Source organism: Opisthocomus hoazin, chromosome 7, assembly GCF_030867145.1.
Source record: "Opisthocomus hoazin isolate bOpiHoa1 chromosome 7, bOpiHoa1.hap1, whole genome shotgun sequence".
Taxonomy (NCBI): Eukaryota; Metazoa; Chordata; class Aves; order Opisthocomiformes; family Opisthocomidae; genus Opisthocomus; species Opisthocomus hoazin.
In genome coordinates, this window is record NC_134420.1 from 69,409,593 (window position 1) to 69,431,190 (window position 21,598).

The window sequence follows — 21,598 nt, forward strand, 5'->3', positions numbered from 1 at the left end:
TGCCAGGGTTTACTTAAGTTTGGATTCTAAAGCCAGTTTTTGTATGCTTTGTCGTGTGCTGTTAAATTATATGAACATAGATGTATAACTTCTCTTTTGTTGCCTAGCAGCAGGATGCAAGATACAAGATACAGAGTTTGATTACAAATCCACTTAATTTCCTGTATTATTTCTAAGGTCAAGAAGTTCACATTGGTGACAATAATGAGGCTATTATAGCTGCACTGGGGCAGCGTGCGGTTTTGCAGAACAACAGTGCACAGTACTACAGAGAAGCTGACGACTTGTACAGCAGCTTTAGTTTAGATGTTGTAAAGGACTTTGGTTGATATCATCTGCAATCAGGTGATCAGCATGTCTTTCAAAAGTTGGAGTAGATGCTTGAAGTCAAATGAGAATTTAGTTACTGTTCTGGGTGGCAGTGTTATTTCACGTCACTGCTGAAGGAGAGCATCCATGCGTTTGTCAAAAGAACAGTTTTTCTCTGAATGCCAGCAGTAAAGGCAAAGGATTAGATCTACCTGTCGTGAGTAATCAGACCTTCTGTTTCATACGTATAAATAACTTCTTTTGCGACAGGCACAAGACACTAATTAGTACTAGAGATGTGTCCTATGCATATAAATGTGTGGGCTATGTTAGTGCATCAGACATTCCAGTATTGTAAACTCTAGTTTTTAAAACTCTCTGTACTCATTAACTGGCTTCCAAAATATCTCTACAGCGTGCAGATTTTCTCCAGGCTTCTGAGCTGCAGACGTTATTACCGATGTAAACATTTTATCTGTGGAAGTTTTGATCTTTCAAGGTGAGAGGAGATGGTTTTTCTACAGGATTGGACAAGTGGTTTTCTATGTAAATATAGTCAGTCACCAGTCTACAGAGCAAATAGGGTTTTAGTGTTTGTGAATAAACTTAAATTGAAAACATTTAAACTTACATCTGGATCTCTAAATAGTCTGTATTCTTCCTAACAGGGTCAAATCTTGTGTATAAGTGCTACTGCTTGAGTAACCTCCCAGCTAAATCAAACACACAGGGTGAAACTTGAATGCAAACCCCATGTGTTTTGGGGAGTGGCAATTACGTATTTCATTGCTGTGAAAACTAACAGGAGAAAAAGTCTTTAAAGTTTTTAACAGTTAAATGAGGGTCCATGTTTTATTTGAAGAACCTTCTGCGATCTTCTAAGTTAAACTTCTGAAATAGAAGGAATTCCTCCTTAAACGCTTAACTTCCGATACCTACTTTGGAGCAACAGTGCGGTCACTCTTTCAGCCTCTTGTGGTGGCAGACTGGGAGGATGTGCGTACTGAATAGGTGTCGAATGCTGTCCATGTCGAAGATGTCGATTGATGTGACGTTGGAGAGCTGAAATAAGCTGTTGTTTCACTTTGGCAAAGAGCACTAACTCGAGGTGGATTAATTTCTCAATACCTGTGTTAGTAGATTCAGGGTTTTCTTGTTCTGCAGCAGTAGTTTTGAGTGATCTGGCATGGCCAGTCTGAAGGAAGCATCTTCCTTGCTTATGCTATCTGTTGCTAGTTTATATCTTGGAAGGCTTTTTGATTTTTTTTTTTTTCTTCCTGATAAAACTTCTTGCTGCAGAAGTAGCCATGTTAGAAAGTGCAAGAAGGAAATAAAACTGTTAGAGCTATGTTCTCATGTACGCAGGCTTTTTCAGACAGTGGCAAGAGGCTTGGATTTTTACTAAAAAATATATCCTTCCATACTTGTAGAGATAAAAATTAGGGTTCCAGTACTGATGGCGAGTCCTTGGATGTGGACCACCTGCCAGCATAGGTGCCACTGCAGCTTGTCAGCACTGATGAGCCACTGATGAAAATGATGGATTGTTGGAGATGCGTGTTGCAGAGCAACGTGATCCAGCAGAACTGGCACTGTGGATGCACGGTTATTCCTTGTAACTCATCTCCAGAAAGCAATGTGTATGCCACTAACAGTATGCAGCCTAGCACAAAGAAGCAAGAACTACTGCAAAGCATGGCTGCTCAGCAAAAAAAAGCTTGTGAAGGCAGTGGTTACGTGGCCTGTCTTCTAGGCTTTTGCTTGTCCAAATTACTTTAAACATTTAGGGTTAATTTACTTTTCACCCTCAGGTAACAAGACTGCAGTTGGTCAGTATTGATTCTTTTTTAAAAGTATTAATGCCCTCAATGTTTTGAATTAAATATGGTTTATTAGATAAAGTAGATGCTGTTAGTGAAAATCTACAGTTCGGCCAGTGATCAAATCCTGAATTTTTCCTGCTTAGCTGCTTTTTTCAGAAGATACTTTTTATTTGTGTATATTATTTGAAGGATTTTATTACAGGTAGCTAATTTCCAGGTGGCCAGGGGGTTAGGTGACCAATCAACACTGTCATGCACACTTAACCTGTGAATTAATTCCAAGACTGTACTGTCTGCAGGAGGTTTGTACCTGGAGGGATATGCTTTCTCCTGCAGTGCTTCTGTGTAGTCTGTCACCTCATTAGTCACACCAGTACAGCTGTAAACAGAACCACTGAAATGAGCTGTCTTGTGTGACATCCAGAGCTCTGAAAGAACAAAATACGTGTCTTTTTGGAGAGTTTAATTATTCTGGATCAGTGAAAGATCTTTTATTAGCATGGGAATGATCTCCTCCATGCAAGCAGCACAATGGGGGACAAACTGCTATGAGCATAGAAACAAGCATTTGGCTGGGGGAAGTAGTTGCTTGTTCAGCCAGCTGACAAGAAACACATCAAACTACACTGTGATTCTGCCTCCTAAAACAGTATTTCGGATTTTTTCTATTGCTGATGTATATAGGAAAAGTATTTGGGAAAAGTAACCTCTCCAGTGGTGTGCTTTGTAGACAGTGGAAACACCTAGAATTAAGAGCTGAAACTGAGTTTTATATAAGCATTCTGTTAAAGTCATCTAGTGCTTCCTGTGCTGCTCGTGACACCTGTTAATGCAGTCTGCTGTAATAGCTCTCTGTCCTTCCCTGAAATAATGAAAGTAGCAGATTCCTGCTTTTCTAAAAGCCCTGCGAACAAGATAGAATTTACTTCCAAAACCTTGGGTGTCACTTGGATGGAATTTTGGGTTTTGTGTGTGTTCAAAATGTATGGGCTTCTGGGTGAATTTACTGTAGTTGAACCTCCTATTAATCTGCTGAAATTGGAATGTTAATGAGTTTATTTTGGATATGCAGACAATGCATACACCAAATGATATCTAACTTCATGCAGCGATAAATCACCCCATGTTCTTTTTAAATTCTTGGCTTGTCTTAGCATGTTGCCTAAAATGGTATTTTCAGTGGGTAGTTCTACACTGTCTTTAGGGGAGACTTCAAGGGATTTCACTTTTTCCTGTGTTGGATTAGATGCACTTGTTTGGACTATAAACTATGTGATGGTGCTGCCTGCTTTATTCTAGTTGTCCATTTTTGGTTGGCACAGCAACTTCTAAGAACCATTTTTACACAACTACTTCAGAGTCCTTTAATAGCAATGTACTGAAGATGAGTACTGTACGGAGGTTGCTGAGTCCAAGTAGGAAGTAGGAGACTTGGTTTGAGCTTGGTTGCAGATCCCATGTTCTTAAATACTAGAATGTATTCACTGGAGCAGCAGTAGGGCTACACACTTACCTATTCTACTGCCTGTTTTCTGCAACTCTGTGTAATTAGACCTAATAGGCAGCAAGATCTGTGATGGAAAGTTACAAGCAGTTGGTGTCTCAAAATAGCTGTCAGTTTTTAAGTAAAAGTAACTTCCTTGCCGCATGTAACTTGAAAAACTGGTGGGTGGAGGAAAAGCTAGTCCTTGTCTTATAGGCATACGCAACTGAAGGAAGAAAATGAGAACAGTCTTTGTACTGTATTTTTGGTGCTATTGCAGTCTCAAAATTGTCATGACAACTAACACTATTTTTCTCTGCAGAATCTTGAAAGTGTGCTTTATTTTAAGGTCATGATTATCTTCCAGCTGGTAAATGCTTAAGATGCATTGTTGAATTGACTGTTTTGTGTTCCCTTCTATGGTTACGGTTTTATCTTAAGGAAGAGACTTGCAAAACAGCGTGTGTAGTGATTCCAGTTCTCATTCCTCAAGGGTGACTTGGAGGATACACCCAGATAGCATCCCAAGCAGTATTGTGTTCGTATGGAAAGTCACCCTTTCAGCACGTGGGGCTTTTAACCTCAGGCCATCAAGCTATTTTTGGTGATGAGAAGGAAGTAACAAATGTCCCAATGCCTGGCATACTTCAGATCTGCATGAGACAAATTCTGTTTGAAATGTGTTGCTTCTGGGAGTGTAAGATTAGTACTATTTGTTTTGGAGATGGCCCTTACGGTTATCCTGACACACAGGAAATTTTACATATGGGTTACTTCTGTGAGCTTCTAACAGTGCTCAATCTTACCATAATTTCATCAGCAGTACTAGTCAGTTGTAATAAAGATATTATCCAAACCAGTAATTTATGGCCATGTAAAAGTAGTAGAGACAATGAGAATTTATTATCTTGATGTGATAGCGTACATTTGATTTTTGAACCCTGCAAGTCCAGTTGCATATTCTAAAATCTGTTCTGGTACAGTCATGGAGATGTAAATTAGATGCTGAAGCTTTTTTTTTTGTCACTTGCAGTTCACCATAAATCTCCTTCTTAATTCTCTTTAACAGGGCTTCTGTATGTGGACTTGCTGACTACATAATTATAGTAAGGAATGTGATGTACCCAGTCTTATTAAATATCAGAGTAGTGATTCATCAGGTGCTGAGTAACAGTCAGTGGATGTATGAGACTTAAAGGGACAGGAAATATCTTGCTGTATAGCCTACTTCTGCATCATCGTGGGATCTATGTATTTCTAAAATACTCCTGGGTGGAGGGATGACCTTAAGCTAAGAGATGAGTTGGTCTATACAGTCTTACTTTCTGGTGTTCTGTTAACGTCTGTGCTTTGGGTCTTAAGCAACAGCATATGCTGCTAAAACTCTGAGCTTAAAGTGTTTGAGCATGGCAAGACCTAGTTATGCATTCTAAGTGGGTATTTGACTTTCTGCTCTACTATGTATTCCCATAAATGGCCAGAGTCTGGACCAAGTAGGTTATTTGTGGAGTCTGAAGCGAGAAGTGCTGCTTGGTATGGGCTAGTTATGCTTTTGTGGTATCTTCAGAACTGAAACTTCCCAGTGCTTTGGGCAGAAATAATCAAAATGATAAGAATCACCTCTTGCTCAAATCTCTGATTCAGAAACTTTTATCCTGCCCATTTGTTAGCCTTGCAATGCATTTTTACATTTTGGTGTGAAATAGAAGTTATAATTGATCATTTTCAAGGCAATTATAAAAAATTTTTAATTTTAGGGAAGAGGATCCAAGCCCTGCTTTCGTAGGAAAGCAGACTGCCTCCGCTGCTGAAGGCTGGGAGCTGTCAGAGGTCACTGTCACAGACCGCTGCGGTCAGCTCTATCCTATTGGGCCTGTGCGTGCTACAAGCAGCCTGGAATTGAGTCAGCCAGCTGGGCTGCCCTGCTCCCTTGGCATGTTAGGAGACTCGCTGCTCTCAGAGTGAGCTTACTCAAAAGTAGTAAGATTTAAGTAGGAGCACATGCTATTGTTTGTCTCAAAAAACAGCTCTTCTACAGCTCTGACTCTGAGCATACGTAGTTTCTTCAGACAGTGGTAGCTCTTACTTATCTTATTACTCCACCCAGGACTGGTGGAAGCTTTCAAATCTTTGTTTCAGCTACCCGATCAGTTGTTGGCCTCTGGGCTTACATCAGCTCTTCCTCCTATATGTTGTTTAAAACTGGAGGGTGAGGGAGTATCTTCAATACAGCTAAATTGTTTTTCCTAGTCCTGTACATAAAACAGAGCCTCTGCTAAAAGTAAGCTTTTTTTGTTGAGATTTAATATTCTTTGCTCTTTCTGCAAGAGATCTAGTCCTCACTTAAATAATAATCTCAGATCCAGCTTGAGCCCTTCTGGAGCTTAGCTTTCACCAAGCGATTTGCCTCAGAGCTCTACATATTTAGAGAAAGAACCCATGGTCTCCAACATTTAATCAAAGTTTAATGATGCTGTGTCTCACTGCGTTTCTAAGTCTTTGTGGTCAGTGTTGCCATGAGTAGCTGCTTCCTTCTTTTTGGCCAAAGACTTCTTCCCCTGCTCAACTTCCACTGTTTGACACAGCAACAAGTAAATACTAATTCTCAGTACCAAAATTCATTAAAGTTGGCAGTTAGCCTAACAGATGTGGACTAAATTAGTGAAACATTATAATGGCTACTACACAACTGTATAATTAAGCATTCTTAAGTAACTGGCTTCAAATTAATAAGTTAGTTGTTAAATACAACATGGTTGTCTCTGGTTATCCCAGCTGGATCTGCAGCTAGGTTAAAGCTGCAATAATGGGGAGTCTGCAGTAGTTTTTCTACTGAAGTCGGAGTCCTTCTGGACTAGAAATCTTCCCTGGGCTGCCTTGTTAAAAGTGAGCAATGCTTAATTTCAGATCATATAGAAGCCTGCTAGCTTTCTGTTTCTGAAGTTAAGGGAAACTTTACTACTATAATAGCAGTATTTTCCTGCTTTTTTTACCTCCTTGACCACCCTGTCCTGAATAAATGTAAATATTTTTCCCCACCTACTAATGCTCACTTTTTTCTTCCTTACTGTCTGCAGTCAATGGAAATAGTAGATTTTTTCCTTCCTACATATAAAGATCAATTCTTATAAACAGGTTGAGCCTATATTCTTAGTGATTTAATTTGGAAAAGAACCTGACAGTAATAATCACCTTGGTATTGTTTAACTAAACGTTGCCATGACAGGCATGACTGCTGTGCAGCACTTTGCATGTACTACTCTCTACAGACTCTTGAATTGCTTCTCATTGGGCTTCACTATGTACCTTTCCGCAGCAAGCAGAAAGCGTGGTTCCTCAGAGGAGCTTTTTAGATTGCCATGTTCTCTAATAAGTAGCTAAACTTGAGTAAGCACGTAGGTGGCTCTGTTCCTACCTACATCTCTTCACATATTGTGGGACATCTGCCTTCTGCTTTATCTTGTAACAATACACAACTGACCTTGTTCTTCTCACTAACCCTGAAACCTGACTTTTATAATTGTTGTTAAACTTTCTGTCCCTAATTCTGAATGGCTGTCACTGAAAGGACTGGATGGATGCATGTAGCCATACAGGAGGATGGCTTTTAATTTCCATTTAGCAGTTCGTCAGCGACATTTTAGGTATAGAATAAAGACAAAGCAAAGGGAATCAAGTAGACTCTGCTGTCACATACAGCGAGTGGGAGATCAGCCCTCAGCCAGTGCTTTAGAGTGCTGATTAGAGCTTCCTGACTGGCACTAGCTAATGAATCAAACAGCTGAATCAGCAGTGAACTTCAGTAGTAAATTCAGTTTGGAGAAATGCAACACAGAACTAAAGGCTGACTCAGTGTGACAGCCATACTGTGGCCTCAGGAAGGAAGGAGGCTGTTTGTCACAGTCATGATTAATGTCAGCTTAGGCAGGCTAGATCAAGAGCTCAGCAGCCTTCCAAAGCTATGCCCAGCTGGAGAGGCAGAGTTCAGGTAGCTTGACTCCAGCTGAGGCTTGAGCCTGAGACAGTGACTTTCCCTTGTCACAAAAAGGAATTAGAACCTGTATCTTTTCTAATCTCATTAGAAAGGAGACTGTAGAAGGGCAGGTATTTCTTCAAAAGGAAAAAACCAACCTGAAAGATGGCCATTAGAATTTTAACTGCATGTACAAGCAAGACTTCAATTCTAATGGAGTTTTAAGGTGGTGAACAGAATAGTTTGTTACTTTGTCTTTCAGGACTTTAAAGAGACTAGAATAGAGTCTTTTTTCCCAGAAGTTGGCGGGGGGTGGGGGGGAAGCAGGAAAGCTTGTTTTCAAATTCTGGGAAGGTCAGCAACTGATAAAGCTACTTCATAAGTGATTTAATAAACTACAGCTGAATGAAGCTGTTTAAAAGTAGTTTAGCTCTTCAAGCATTAATTCCAGTTATATTGCTTAACAGATCTCACAGCTTTAAACTTAACATAAGCACTATTTTAAACTGAATTAGTTTTTAGTTTCTCCTACTCTTCAAATAAGCCTAGGCTTAATACTTCAGATTAAAATTCCTTTTCCTGAACTCTTGCTTGTTATATAGGGTGTTCAGAGTTGTCAGCTGTGCCCATCACCTTAACCTGTAACCAGCTGGTTCAGTTAGGTATGTTCTCATCTCTTCTGCCAAGAGAACCACAGACTGTGGCTATGAATGAACTGCAAATCATGATACTGGTTAGTCAAGAAATAACTAAGTACTAGTTTAATATTAAACTATGCAGTATAAACAAGAGACCTCTCAAATTTCTAAGCAGATGTTTTTTCTGTACCTAACCTGGCTCAAACAGTGCTGTAGAAAGAGGAAGCAACACCAGCCTGACAATCTTTCCTTCTTAATGTCTGTTTTGATACAGACTGCACTTGCTTCTTCATGATGCTGGCCTCTACTCTTTTGAAATAAAAGCTAGCAGACAGTAAAATGGAAAATTTATTAGTGCAAGTTGGTCACGTGATTTCTTCCAGCAAGTACATAATAGCATCCCATGCTTAATACATTATAAACAAACCTGTTGTAAGTTAAGAAAAGTGGAACTTGTCTTGAAGTAACAATGTGTTACATATTGTCATCGTCTGATTCATCTTCCTCTTTCAAAGATTCCTGTTTCAAAAAAAAGTTTAAAGAAGGTTGCCCGTTGTTTTATAATTCAGTCTATAATAAGCAAAACAAGTTTTGCTGTAGCTTCACAATCCTCTCAATCTGTCCAAAGCCTTGTATTCAGCAGGCTAGTTTGTATCTTTAGGAGGTAATACCAAGCACCATCATTACTTTGAGAACAGCAGCAAAGCTGTTAAATGCTGGAAGTCTCACTTTCTCCAGCTGGTTATCTTTAAAAACTGTTCTAGGCAATGTGACTTACTAGCTCTCCCACTCACTTACACCATTGTTGAAGAGTTAATACATTTACCTTTGAAGGAGAAACACACCACCTGTGCAAGCCTGCTGAGTCACACTGGTTGTGAAAGTAAGAACTATCCCTGGATGACACTGCAGACTTCACTATTCTCCCTTCAGAATAACATCAACTAACACTGAAGTGATGTGTGTTTGTAATGATACATTTCCCAGTCATTACAACCACAGAAGCCTAACCTTCAGTTAGTTCCTTCTACTCTGGACTTGTTTGTCCACTGAAGCACTGAGATGACACCAAAACCAGACCTTACCTTGGCATATTTTTCTGCTTCTTCCCTGATGTCTTTGGGAACAATTTCATGTTTTCCCTTGGTTACTGCCAATAAAAAGAGTACACCTTAAGTAGAGTTCACACAAAGACCTCAACATACAGAGTGAATTTAAGAAGCAGTGTTTTACTTTAGTTACAGAAAGTTATAAATTTTCTATACTATTTATAGAAATTACAGAAACGCATTACTTTCTCCAACCCAGCTGAGTTCCAGCTCAAAAGCTTTATCCTTCACTTCATCATGAACTATGTAGATTCTGGAAGGAACAGAGAAAGTACAGATTAAAACAGATTGATCAACAGGCTAAATACACTTTCTTCCTTTCACAGATTTCTTCTGAAGTACTCTTTTTATGGTTAATAGAAGCTCTCCCCTGCCCACATCAGAGAATTTTCCAGGCTTAATTGCTCATGTAACAGTACATTAAATGATTACAGTTAAGATGCACATTGAGATGTTCAAGTTATCCTAATTAGAACAAACATTAACATTCAAATACTGCAGAACCAAGGCTACATCATCACTGTCAGCTTCTGCTAAATTAGCTGTAGTACAGTTGGGAGTATCCTGTATTTCTCCTGTAAATCTTATTTCAGTTGACACTTAAGACTACATCCCAACACCACAGCATCCTGTGTCTAATTAGAAGCCTGTACATAGATCTCCACAGACTGCCATGCTTATGGCAAACACAATGGTAATCAGAATTTAAACTACCAGTGGTACTACAGCACACACAGTACTGTCCAGACTAGTAAAATCACTCTTCAGTCTGTGGGACAAAAATGTTACACTATAATAGCAACAGATTTGACTGTATCATAGTATTTAGTCCTCAGTGGCAGAACGTGTAAACAAACTGTAACAACCCTGAGTTGAGACATATGCTCAAAACAATAGCAGAACCTTAGAATAACCTGTGGCATCACTTGTTGAGAAGGCTGTACTCCTTAGTTTGTTTCAGAAAGCATTAGTAAGTCAAAAGATGAAAAATACCAGCTATTTCTAGCCAACACAGAAAGCCTGGAGATAGTGGAGGAAGGAAGGATACCTTCAGCATCACAGTAAGTACTTCCAGTTGAAGTTTGATGAAAGTATTGTGAAACAAATACAAAGAACAAAATTAACGTTAGTGTCCAGGGAAGTACCACTGCATGCTTATGTTCTGACACCTTTCTCTCACTGTTAGACTGGACTTACTGATCACTGCCTAAGATGATTTATAGGCCTTGCTTATGTGTTCATCTGGTTACAAGCCTTTTGCAACAGAGAGTACCATTACAAGCTCTTGAAGAAATCATTACTGTGGACTCTGGCTAGTATTTTAGGGTTAAATAATGACTGAAATCTTTACTATCTTGCTAAATGCTACTGAAGAGCTGAACTTGAGCTGAAAAAAAGATCTAGAGCTGCCTGTTAAGTTTTGAGCTGAGGCAAAATTAAAGAACTGAAGTCTTTTCATTATTTGAAAATCCGTGCCTTCTTTGTGCCATTGTAACTGCTTTGAGGTCCTTGCTACGTTTGAAGAACAAGTTCTTTCCTCTAGCTGCTGCCATGACAGCCTCAGTCACAAACTCCAAATAAGCTGAGATGCTGCAACACCAATGACAGAAGCATATTTATTCCTTCTTTATAACCTTCTAAGCAATAGCCATAAAATGCTGGACATTACAGTTTTGCAGCTGCAGATTATTAAACTTGCAACAAGCACAGAACAGGTCCCTAAAGCATTAAAATGAGATGCTGTAGATACCTGAAAGGATACTTGTATTTATTTGAGGAGATATTAATTCACAAAGTATTTTCAAGATCATTTACTACCAGCCAGTTCACGCTCCGTGTAGCACAAAGTCTTCTCTCTTCCTCGTATCTTTTCCCCCACACATTAGTACATGATTTACTGAATAGCACCTTTTTTCCCTGCAAGTACAACTCACAAAGTTTGTGGGATAGTATTAGTGACTACAGGTGATTATATTACTGCTGTGTTGTCCTAAATTGCATCCGTAAATAGAAAACTAAATATTTCCAGTCTTTTCATGTGGTATCAAGCTTTATCATTTAAATGAGACCAGCTACATCCCATATACATCTTTAAACAAGGAGTTATAATTTGCTTCTTTCCTAAGAACTCGGGTCTTTTTTTAAGCAAATAGGAAGGCTAGGTCAAAGACCTCCGCTTCATTTCTGGACTGCTATTTAATGTCTGAAGCATCAGTTCATTGTTTAAGCTGTGTAACAAAGCATAAAGCTCATCCTTCAGAATCGGGACACCAAGGAGTTTCTCTCCCATCTGTCACCTGGTTTATATCTTTTAAAACCAGTGACTATATTCAGACAGTTTAATCCACTGCTGCTACAAGTTGCACCTATAAAAAGTTGTAGATGAGCTCAAAAGGCCTATTTTTCACATCCTTTGGCATTTTTCAGTACCAAGTCGCATATCTAATCTCACAAGAAGAGAAAAAAATATCAACAGCAGAAGATACTAGAGTCAGCATGAGCACTCTTCTAGTAGTAATGAAACGTGGTACCTAATTTAAAAGGAATAGCTTCAGTTTGAAACCATAGCAAGCTCACCGGTACGGATTTTTGTTGAGTTGGAAAAACAGGTTGGAGACTTACATTTTCGCAACCTCTTTAACAACATCACGGCAGGTCATTTCCTTCATCTGTAGACAGAAAAAAAAAAAAAAAAATACACAGCTTAAGAGAAGACACTGTTACCCATTTCCACAAGGCCAGAACATGAGTGGCTGTGCACATGGCTAATGAGCTTACTGTTCAGTAGTGATAAAAGTGACAAAAGGTTAAGACTAGAACCAAATTTATTCTCTATGATGCATCTTTCAGCCTGCTGTATGCAAGTCATTCTTCCAGTGAAGAATTTTACAGCTGAAAGATTCTATGAAGAAACTGTTCCGTGGAAAGCTCCCCAGCTGAAAGCACTAAACAGCTGGAAGGTTAGACGCTGAACAGACAAACCTTAGCATCATAAAAGCTTGACTTGTTCTTAGATGCTTTATGATCAACTGACATAAAATAACCACATGTACAATATGAGGGAGGCACCATATTTTCACATCTAATATTCTTCCTAGCTAGTTTAGTAATACTTTCGGTCTTGCCAACATTTTATGCAAGCAATTTTGACTTTTAAGTAATGCCCTAAGAGGAGAATATTGTTCCCATGTTAACAACCGACTGCGTGCCTGAGCAAGGTATCAGCATCTCATTTTACATTTTCTCGCTGTTGCACCACAGTCTTCTGACAGTTTCACAGTTGATCAAAACAAAGTCTCATGCCAATTTCCATGACATAATAAACTTACATTTTATAGGTCAAATGTTTTGCAAGTCAACTCTTCTGGACTATGAAGTAATAATACATTCTACTATACTTCATTAATTCAGGGTTGAAACAAGATTAGCCTCGTACCCTTTCTCAAGGTTTCACTTGCATGAACCAGACAGACATCAGCCTTTGACAGTGCACTCACAAAAACGCTCCCATCGTCATTCACTGGCACCAATGGGCCATCAGTCACAAAATACAGCCTAATACATGCACATTTTACTGACGCTTTCCCTAGCGTGAAATTATTTTCAAGTTGAAAATAAGTTAATATTTCTCTTTGTTCCCCCCATTATTAACGCTGAGTGAGTGTAAACCATTAATTGTGTATCATTTACCATCTCCTCCGATTCTCAAACCGTTTTCAGAACCGTAGCATGGAAGCTTTTTTTGAGACACTGGTGAAGGAATTACGACAACAAGTCCTTTGCTCACGTCGAGTGTCACGGGACTTTCTGAGGTGAAGCGCACCCCCAAGGAGCGACAGGGCAGAGAAGAAATGCCCACGCCTGGTCAGGCAGGCATGTCATCACAGTCCCATCCTAAGAATTTTCCTAAACGGACAGAGACCCATTGCCCCAGCGCCTACATCTGTGACACTCAGTCCCTGACACAGACAGCACCGGCTGCTGTGTACAAATACAACTTGTGTCACATAAATGTTACTATGCATATTTATGCATATAAAGTTAGGAGCAAAACAGGGAAACCCAAAGGTCTGTTACTGTCACGCAGATTTACTTCAGTTTTCCTCTCATAAATGTATCTTTTGCCATTATCCTTTTCCTGTCCCCAGTATGTTAATTCTGCAAACAATGAGTAAACACTGAAACAGTTTCTCACCGGAGTTAATTACGATTATGTCCATATATCAAAAAGTTGTACGTAGCATCGGAGCTGCATGAGAAGCACTGTAGAACAGATCAAGAGATTCAAGTACTCTCCACACGACTACAACTTTTCCCACAGCTGAAGATACCAGACATTCGCGTAAGATGCAACTGCTGTGATCAGTGCAGGGTCTTCTGCTTGCACCCTCGGCTACACACGAGGGTTTCACACACTCTGTCCCCTGCCAGGCACAGTATCTGCTCTGCAGTACCTATAACACGGGCTTAAAGTTTTCACTACCTGCTTGCCTCTCACTTTCCACCTGCAGTCATCTCTCCCACAGGAACACAGCTGACAGGATACTGTAGGCAGTGGCACCCCACAAGAGCTTGTGTACCTCTGTCTTTTCCCTGTTTCAGTTTTGACAAATCTATCTTATCAAAATTAACTCTGACCTGGAAACCTGCCCAGTCTCTGGTTAACAAAAAGCATCGGCACGCAAGACTGAGCTTGCTTCACATTGCTGTGACAAGACCATACACATTACTGAAGACATTCTGCAAAAAGCCCATTACATAAATAAATAAATGCAGTTAGGCCACATGGCACACCACTCTTCCCACGTACTAAATCTTACAGGCTCTACTGTAAAGTTCAAGCAATACGTACACTTACTAGCTGCACAAAAGCTCAGGCAATAAAACATGTTTTTGAAAATCCCAGCACTGCACAGAAAATGATTTTTTGGGAGTAGACTATATATTACGCAACATATGATTATCTGTCTGCCAATTTGCACGTATGGAAATTGAAATTACGATTTCTCAGACAGCAGAATTCCAGTATCAAGATCAAATGATCTTGTAGACCTCCTACTTCTGATTTGGTATTCAAGCATCTGACCAGATTCAAGACTGAATGAATGAAGTCTAGGAACATTTTAATTTTTCCTGTAGTTTTTCAGTCACGATGCTACAGCACCATAACCAGACTATTGTTAAAAGCACGACAACCGTATGAACTCTGAACCTTCCTGTGAACAGCTGTGATGTACTTCCGCAGACCAAAGCCATAAATCAGATGCGAGCAGAGTACCAAGTAAGAATTATGTGACACAGACCAGAAGCAGGATTTTGTCCCATGTTAACTGTCTCCAGTTCCAAAGGTGTCAGATATTAAAACACAAGAGGAGGACAGAAGTCTTAGGATTCTAACATAGCTCTAAATCAGCTTAAGGCACACTTTAGTACATTTCAGTAGTCTTCTCTCCACAGACTAGTTTTGCACAGCCAGCTGCTCGTTCAGAAGGCTAGAAAACAACTTCTTGCACTCACAGAACTTTCTTGTAAGACTTCACAAGTTATGTCACTGCGCAAGCAGGAAATGCTGAACAGAAACAGCTCTTTTTGGTAACAGTGACAGTGCGCCGTGCAGTGGTACCCTTCCTGATGTTCACAGCACTGAAGCCCTTTTCATCAGACATCTAAAGATGTTTCGGGAGGTGTATTACGTTCAGCAACAACAAGCTCCTTGAACGCTTCTTTACCTCAACACTAGCCAGCTGGGAAACACCATCTTACCTGGCAAGGATTTTATTTTTCTCCATTACATTTTCAGAGTCTTAATATTCCAGTGGTCATCCAGCTTTCTGCAGTTCCACTCACTGTCCTTAACAAGACCAGCTTTTTTCAACTTTTTAAACAAAAGGATCATCTAAAACCTTTGGTAAAAAATAGGTATACTGCCCTGTACAATGCTGCCCTAAGGTTTTTGTTCACAACTAAGAACTTAGTTACGCTTTTATATTCACTCAGTTACTTTGCTCGCTGGCATGCAGGGGAGCGTATGTTTATGCTTCCGGTGTTACACATGTGCGTTCCCTACGGACTACCCATTGCCCAGGGCAAGACAAGACATGAGGAGTGCTGCTCTTACAGAGGCAGTACTATCCTAGAACATACAGGGGAATATTCCATCTGCTTCTCTGGTATTTTACATATTTTAGGCATCCAGAAAGGTAACATAACAAGCTAGGAGTATTTGTCTTGAAGCAGCACAACAAAACTGTAACATCATACCTGAAGTTTTTCAATCTCTGTTTTTGCAGCCTGCCTGGCTTTACCAATGGCACACCCCCAATAACCCTAAAAAAAAAGAAACAAAATATATGTAAATTTAATTAAATACTAAGCCCTCTGCAGTTCTTACTGTCACTTAGCGTATGACAATCCCCACCCTACTCTCACAGCGTGAGGCTAAAATACGGTACACCTTGGTATTGTTCTCTCTCAGGGCGCATTCCAAATTATTGAATAGAACCCAATTACTAGACTGAGTACTACCACTGTGGGTAGCAAACAGAAGAACTCAGTAGTTCCTGGGCAGAAACATACCTGCTCAAATTGTTGCAATAAGTATTCTTTTAATTGTTATTACAGTAAATGGAAGAGCAAACTAGAATTAGAGAAGTTCTACAAGATAAAAAAAAAACCCAAACCCACCTACCATGAAAATATATTAAAGCGTAAGCACATAAAAATTAAACACTTTATTTCCCTCAACAGGATATATTGGATATATTGAAATGAAAAAAAAAAATCAGAACAGTGAGTGTGTATCGTACTGTGTGCAACACGGCTGAAGAGGTAGCACTAACAACAATTAACAGAAGTATCTACTTTGGTTTGACGTGCTGTTAGCAGCCAGTGTCAGAGTAGCAGCCCCCTCTTAGCGGAAGCTCTCTCCTACCGGACGCATTCTGTGAATGGGGTGTTACTACAAAACTTGCCCTTTCTGGGCAGTGCGTGGGACTTTTCGTTGGATGTAACCAGGCAGAATGAACTCCCAAATCTGTGAGAGACAAGCTTTAAAGCTAGCTTCATGGAGACTGTACTTCTGAGATGCACAACCTGTGTTTAACACAGACACGCGAAGGAGCAAAACCCTGCTCTGTTTATTTTAAGCAGCAATTCACCAGAGATCTTCCCAGGCAAAAAGAAAAAAAATTAACAGCTCTTTTGGGATGACGCTTATTATTTTCCTAACTAGGAACTTTTGAAAGGGAACTTACACCAAGATGGAAATATTTTTGACACACTCACGTATGAAACTCCTGATGGATCAATCATGTACAGTTGTGCACCATCATCATCATCATAGGACCCCAACATGAAACTGGAGGGAAAATGTGAAATTAGAAACATTTCTTCTACCAACCCACACAGAATTACAGACTGCACCAACTCAGGTTTCCTCATTCTTCTTGGAGCAAACCTCCTACTATCCTGCTACATTCTATTAAGCAATTTCTCTGAACAGTTTTGTGTTACTGCAACAGCCAAGAACCTGCAAGCTGGCAGAAACATTTTACTTATCTGTAACTAGAGAGCAGATCTCAGTTTATTAGTCCCTTTGTACTAGAGCTGCACAGTAGCTGTAACCTACTCTTTAGGTATCAGGGCAAGCGGGATGATTACAGGGGAAAGTTCTGCAACAGATTTAATAGCATCAACTTTAAAATTCAGGGACAAACCGGCAATCTCTGGGGAGGCTTGGCGTACTCTTATGCAAATGTGAATTCTTCACCTAATGTTTTACACACACAAAAAGGGAGGGGAATCTGTTTAAGAGGCAACTTGTAGGTTACTAATCCCAAATTTAAAAAAAAAAAAAAAAGACCTTAGACAACCTAAAGAGTTCCAACAGTTGTGAAACAAAAGATCCTTACAAATATGGATACATTTGAAAGTATCTTACCTGCACCCGAATGGTCTGACAGCACTGTAGAGTGTGTAGGCATGCACGTACATAGCCACTCTGTCTGCAAGGTGCTAAGCGGAAAAAGAAAAAAAAGCATTGGAAATCCTTCTTTATAGAAATAGATAAGCCTCAAGTAATAAAATTTAATTCTCTGTGCTAAGATTAAGAAAGACAAAAAACCTGAGTGACCTGCACCAGTTCCTTACCTTGAGTGGAATATCGTAGCCATAGTTAGATCTGAAGTTCGAAGCCTCTTCTCTAGCTATGTCTGCCAAAGAACGAGCGTCTGCCAGAAGTCCCGCTACTGCCTGAAATGAGAGCTGGCGTCAGCTAGGCCAGACCTACCTTGCAATAACTTCTTAATAAAATCAATGGACCACAGTCTAACTATATGACTTAACCTTAAGATCTTCACTGAATTCTATGTACTACCACAAGTGAATTCAAACTATCCATTTGCTAGCAAGCACAGAACACGTCAATATGATTATATATAAATACAGAATATAATTTTTCTCTAGGAAAATCAATAGCCAAAATTATAGTCACGTTAAATAGTGTCTTAAGATTTGCCATGACTACACTAACCCGAACAATATTTCATACAATATATATTCAACAGGCAGTTTCAGGCTTTTCTGTCACACCGTAACCACTATCATCCCGACACCAGCAGCACAGATTAGCCAGTCATCCATACACCAGTCTTAAATAATTCAGCTGACTCCCACACTGCTGAGAAGAGACTCCTGTATGCAGCACATTTTCCCCTTCACACACCTTATTTGTTAACTGCATAAAGAGGTACCACTTTTACACTTGTGTTTATATTTACATTCAAGTTTGAACAACCAGAATGCTGACAAGCATTTAAAAAGAAAATTAAAACAGCCTCACAATATGTACATCTATTTTAAATTTGGATTTCATGTCTATATGTGTGTGCAGTCAAGAACAAATTACAGAAAACAGTAAAAAAATCCCACTGGCATTTCTGCCTCTGTACACAGAAACATTATCATTACTTTCTTAAACTACTTATTATTGATTCTCCCATTCATAGATACCTACTTTTGAGGGTTGTCCCTTTCAATTTATGAGAAAGTAAAATTCAGTAGCACCCTACCATTCCGACATGTCGATCGACATTGAAGAGACGTTTATTGGAACCCTCTTCATAAAGCTTGGACAGAACTAGTTTTTCTACTCCAAAGACAACACCATCTTTGCATCTTATCCCAATTGCTGTACTGAAAGACGAGATAAATGTAAGTTTCTCACACAGAACTGTAGTGTAAAATACATAACAGAGAATTAATAAAATATGAGAAACAACAACGACATTTCCCCAGAAGCAGGTTTGTTAGAACGCCACTTTAGCATTGAAGACAACAGCGGGGGAAAAAAAAACACAAAGCTTGCTGAGCCTACAAACATTTCCTTAAGCAACGGAGGAGAGGGCTGCCCGAAGCCCCGAGGCACAGACTACATGCCGTGGTGGCACGGTTTGGCGCGACCCCGCAGCCGCTGCCCCGTCACCGAGCTGAGTGACACCGGTGTGAGAACCACAGACCGTTTAACCTCTCCTTTGGGTAAATCCACTGCTGATCTAGAAGGCGCGTGACAACTCTAACCCTCAAAACGTGCATCAGCAGGCATAAACCACCAACCATGGTGTGAACTGCTACGCAAAATACTTTCAGTGATCCTCATCCGGCAGCCTGTGACTTCCATCAGAGACTTGGGGGATCCAGCCCGTGCCCTGCTTATCAATCACCTCGCCACCGCCGCCAGAGTGCGGCTGGGATTTTCGCTTTACAGCGTTCCTCTGCACGTACCCATGGGAGGAGAGATACTCGAGAGGAGCTTTCGCAGAACTTGCACGCCCTCGGCTTCCCAAGGAATACACATGGAGTTACACATCTACGAGGCCCTGAGCACGTCGGTCTTTCAGTGCCTCAATTCACACCCATAAAACAGGCTTTCAGGTACTGCTACAGCAGCTCTACCACCACAACAGCGAAGCACCTGACCCATGTTAATGAGACCTGCAACCAGATTTCACCCCTAAGCATAGAATTTTTATTGCCCTTAACACACATAAGCTTACTGCCTGCCTTTGCGTTCTGCACAATGCATCTGTTTCTAGCAAGCAGAAGTAATTCACAGCAAGCATGAAAAGCGATTTCTAGCAAGTAAAAGTGATTATACTACTTTTACGCTTAACTTCAAGCCTCCTAAAACGAACCTAGGGACACAGTTGCTCAGAACTAATTTTAACATCATTTTACCTGCAAAGCCATCATGCTTGTCTAGTCCAATTACACTGATTTAAAAAAAGCCAACCAACCAAGACAGATGCAGGCATTTATATCTTACCTACTGTTCTCCACAGCCTTCATAGCATATTCAACTTGAAATACTCTGCCATCTGGGGAAAACGTGGAAGCTGACAGGTCGTACTGAAGAAGAAAACACACTACTCAGGAAAAGAACCTATTATATCCCAGTGTTTTCAGAAGAAGACTTATTGATTTCAAAATGCAGGAGTGCCACCCGCACGCCGTCGATGTGCGTGAAGCGGCAGAAGCAGGCTGCCCACACACGAGGGGCACGGACAGCAGCAGACACACAACCACAGGTACAAGAAGTCACCACGTCACTGCTGGATGCGCCCGCACTCCAACGCCCATCAACCCAGATGTCGCCCAGGTTTGAAATCACTGGGCGTTACGCAATACTTAAAACCTATGGGAACTTTCTGTGCGCCTTTCAAATTTGTTTTATAATTTTTGGAAAAAAAAAAATTAATAAAAGGAATATATTTGGAATTAAGCTGTTGGAGTGGGGCCAGGAGGCCCCAGCAATGATCCAAGGGCTGGAACCCCTCTGCTGGGAGGACAGGCTGGGAGAGCTGAGGCTGTTCAGCCTGGGGAAGAGAAGGCTGTGGGGAGACCTTGGAGCAGCTGCCAGTGCCTGGAGGGGCTGCGAGAGAGCTGGAGAGGGGCTGTGACAAGGGTGTGGAGTGATAGGACAAGGGGGGATGGCTTCAAACTGAGAGGGGGCAGATTTAGATTAGATATAAGGGAGAAATTCTTCCCCATGAGGGTGGTGAGGCCCTGGCCCAGGTTGCCCAGAGAAGCTGTGGCTGCCCCCTCCCTGGCAGTGCTCAAGGCCAGGTTGGACGGGGCTTTGAGCACCCTGGGCTGGTGGAAGGGTTCCCTGCCCATGGCAGGGGGGTGGGACTGGGTGATCTACAAGGTCCCTCCTTACCCAAACTGTTCCGTGACCCCAGGCAGGCCGGCAGGCTCGCTCCCCGCCGCTGGAGCGCCCCAAGAGCGCCGAGCCGCGGGCTGGGGACGGACGGCAGCAGAGCGCAGGAGCCCCCCGAGCTCCCCCCGCCAAACCCGAACGCGCGGGCCCGGCTTCACTCCCGCCGTAAGGGGCCCGCGGCAGCCCCGCCAGGCCCTGCCGCCCCCAGGCCACCGGGGCGGCTCGCCCGGCGCCCCGCCAGCCCGGCGAGGCCTCTGCCGCGGCCCCTCCGCCCCGACCCCCGCCAGGCCCCCGGCCCCCCCTTCGGCTCCCTCGGCCTAACGGGCCGCAGTGACTCAGCAGCGGCTCCAGCCCGGCCCGGCCCCGCGGCGAGGCGGCGGAGCTGCCAGGCCGCCCTCGCCCCGCCGGTGCCCGCGCTCGCCGGGCGGCCGGGCCGCACTCACCCCGGTGCCGATGGAGCTCATGGCGGCGGCGCGCTCAGCCACGGCCGCACCGAGCCCCCCTCCTGCCCCGGCCTCGCTCACGCTCCGCACCGACCAGCAACACGCGCTCCCATTGGCTGCCGCGCCGGGCCAACCAGAGCCGGCCGAGGGCGCGGCGCTCCCCCCAGCGCTGCCCGGGGGCGGGGCCGAGGGGAGGGGCGCTGACGTCAGAGCATCACACGCTGAAGGGTTTGCGGCGGAAACAAAGGTACACCGCCCGGCTAGCTCAGTCGGTAGAGCATGGGACTCTTAATCCCAGGGTCGTGGGTTCGAGCCCCACGTTGGGCGCACGAGTATTTTTGTGCCTTACCCCTTTTGGGGGCTCCGAGGAGGAGGGGGCTCCGAGGAGGGGAACCGCAACCCCCGCGGCTGCGAGCGGAGCTCACCCGCTGCTCGTGGGGCAGCTCCGCCCGGGACAGCCGGCAACAAGTGCAGCATCGCTGTGAGAAGTGTTTTTATCAATGATCTGGCTGCAAGGAAGGGAACGTGCATCGATAAATTATGAGCGGTGGGTGGCGAGGCCTGACGGAGAGAGCTGGAGAGCCGGGCAGCCACCAACCGTGCGG

At 42.2% G+C, this 21,598-nt stretch overlaps 1 protein-coding gene and 1 non-coding gene across 2 annotated transcripts; one reads left to right on the plus strand and one right to left on the minus strand.

Annotated features, from left to right (window-relative positions):
* Window positions 1–8,556: 8,556 nt before the first annotated feature.
* PSMA3 (proteasome 20S subunit alpha 3) lies at window positions 8,557–21,105 on the minus strand. Its single transcript, XM_075427005.1, has 11 exons — window positions 20,994–21,105; window positions 19,657–19,739; window positions 18,404–18,527; window positions 17,484–17,585; window positions 17,275–17,348; window positions 16,620–16,692; window positions 15,597–15,662; window positions 11,958–12,004; window positions 9,521–9,588; window positions 9,312–9,376; window positions 8,557–8,745 (listed from the first exon to the last, which is right to left on the minus strand). Exons 1-11 carry the CDS (start codon window positions 21,012–21,014, stop codon window positions 8,701–8,703), a joined length of 768 nt encoding a protein of 255 aa, XP_075283120.1. The 5' UTR covers window positions 21,015–21,105; the 3' UTR covers window positions 8,557–8,700.
* A 142-nt stretch (window positions 21,106–21,247) lies between these two features.
* On the plus strand, window positions 21,248–21,320 carry TRNAK-CUU (transfer RNA lysine (anticodon CUU)). The gene has a single exon. It is a non-coding gene; the product is annotated as a tRNA-Lys (tRNA).
* The last annotated feature ends 278 nt before the right edge of the window (window positions 21,321–21,598 follow it).

Bases quoted from the DNA above. Each gene is read 5' to 3' on its own strand.
- PSMA3 (XM_075427005.1), bottom strand. From the start codon at position 21,014: ATGAGCTCCATCGGCACCGGG. The intron at 17,586-18,403 runs GTAGGGTGCTAC...CTCTCATTTCAG, and splicing joins TCGATCGACATGTCGGAATG to GCAGTAGCGGGACTTCTGGC. The intron at 16,693-17,274 runs GTAAGATACTTT...TTTTCCCTCCAG, and splicing joins GTCAGACCATTCGGGTGCAG to TTTCATGTTGGGGTCCTATG.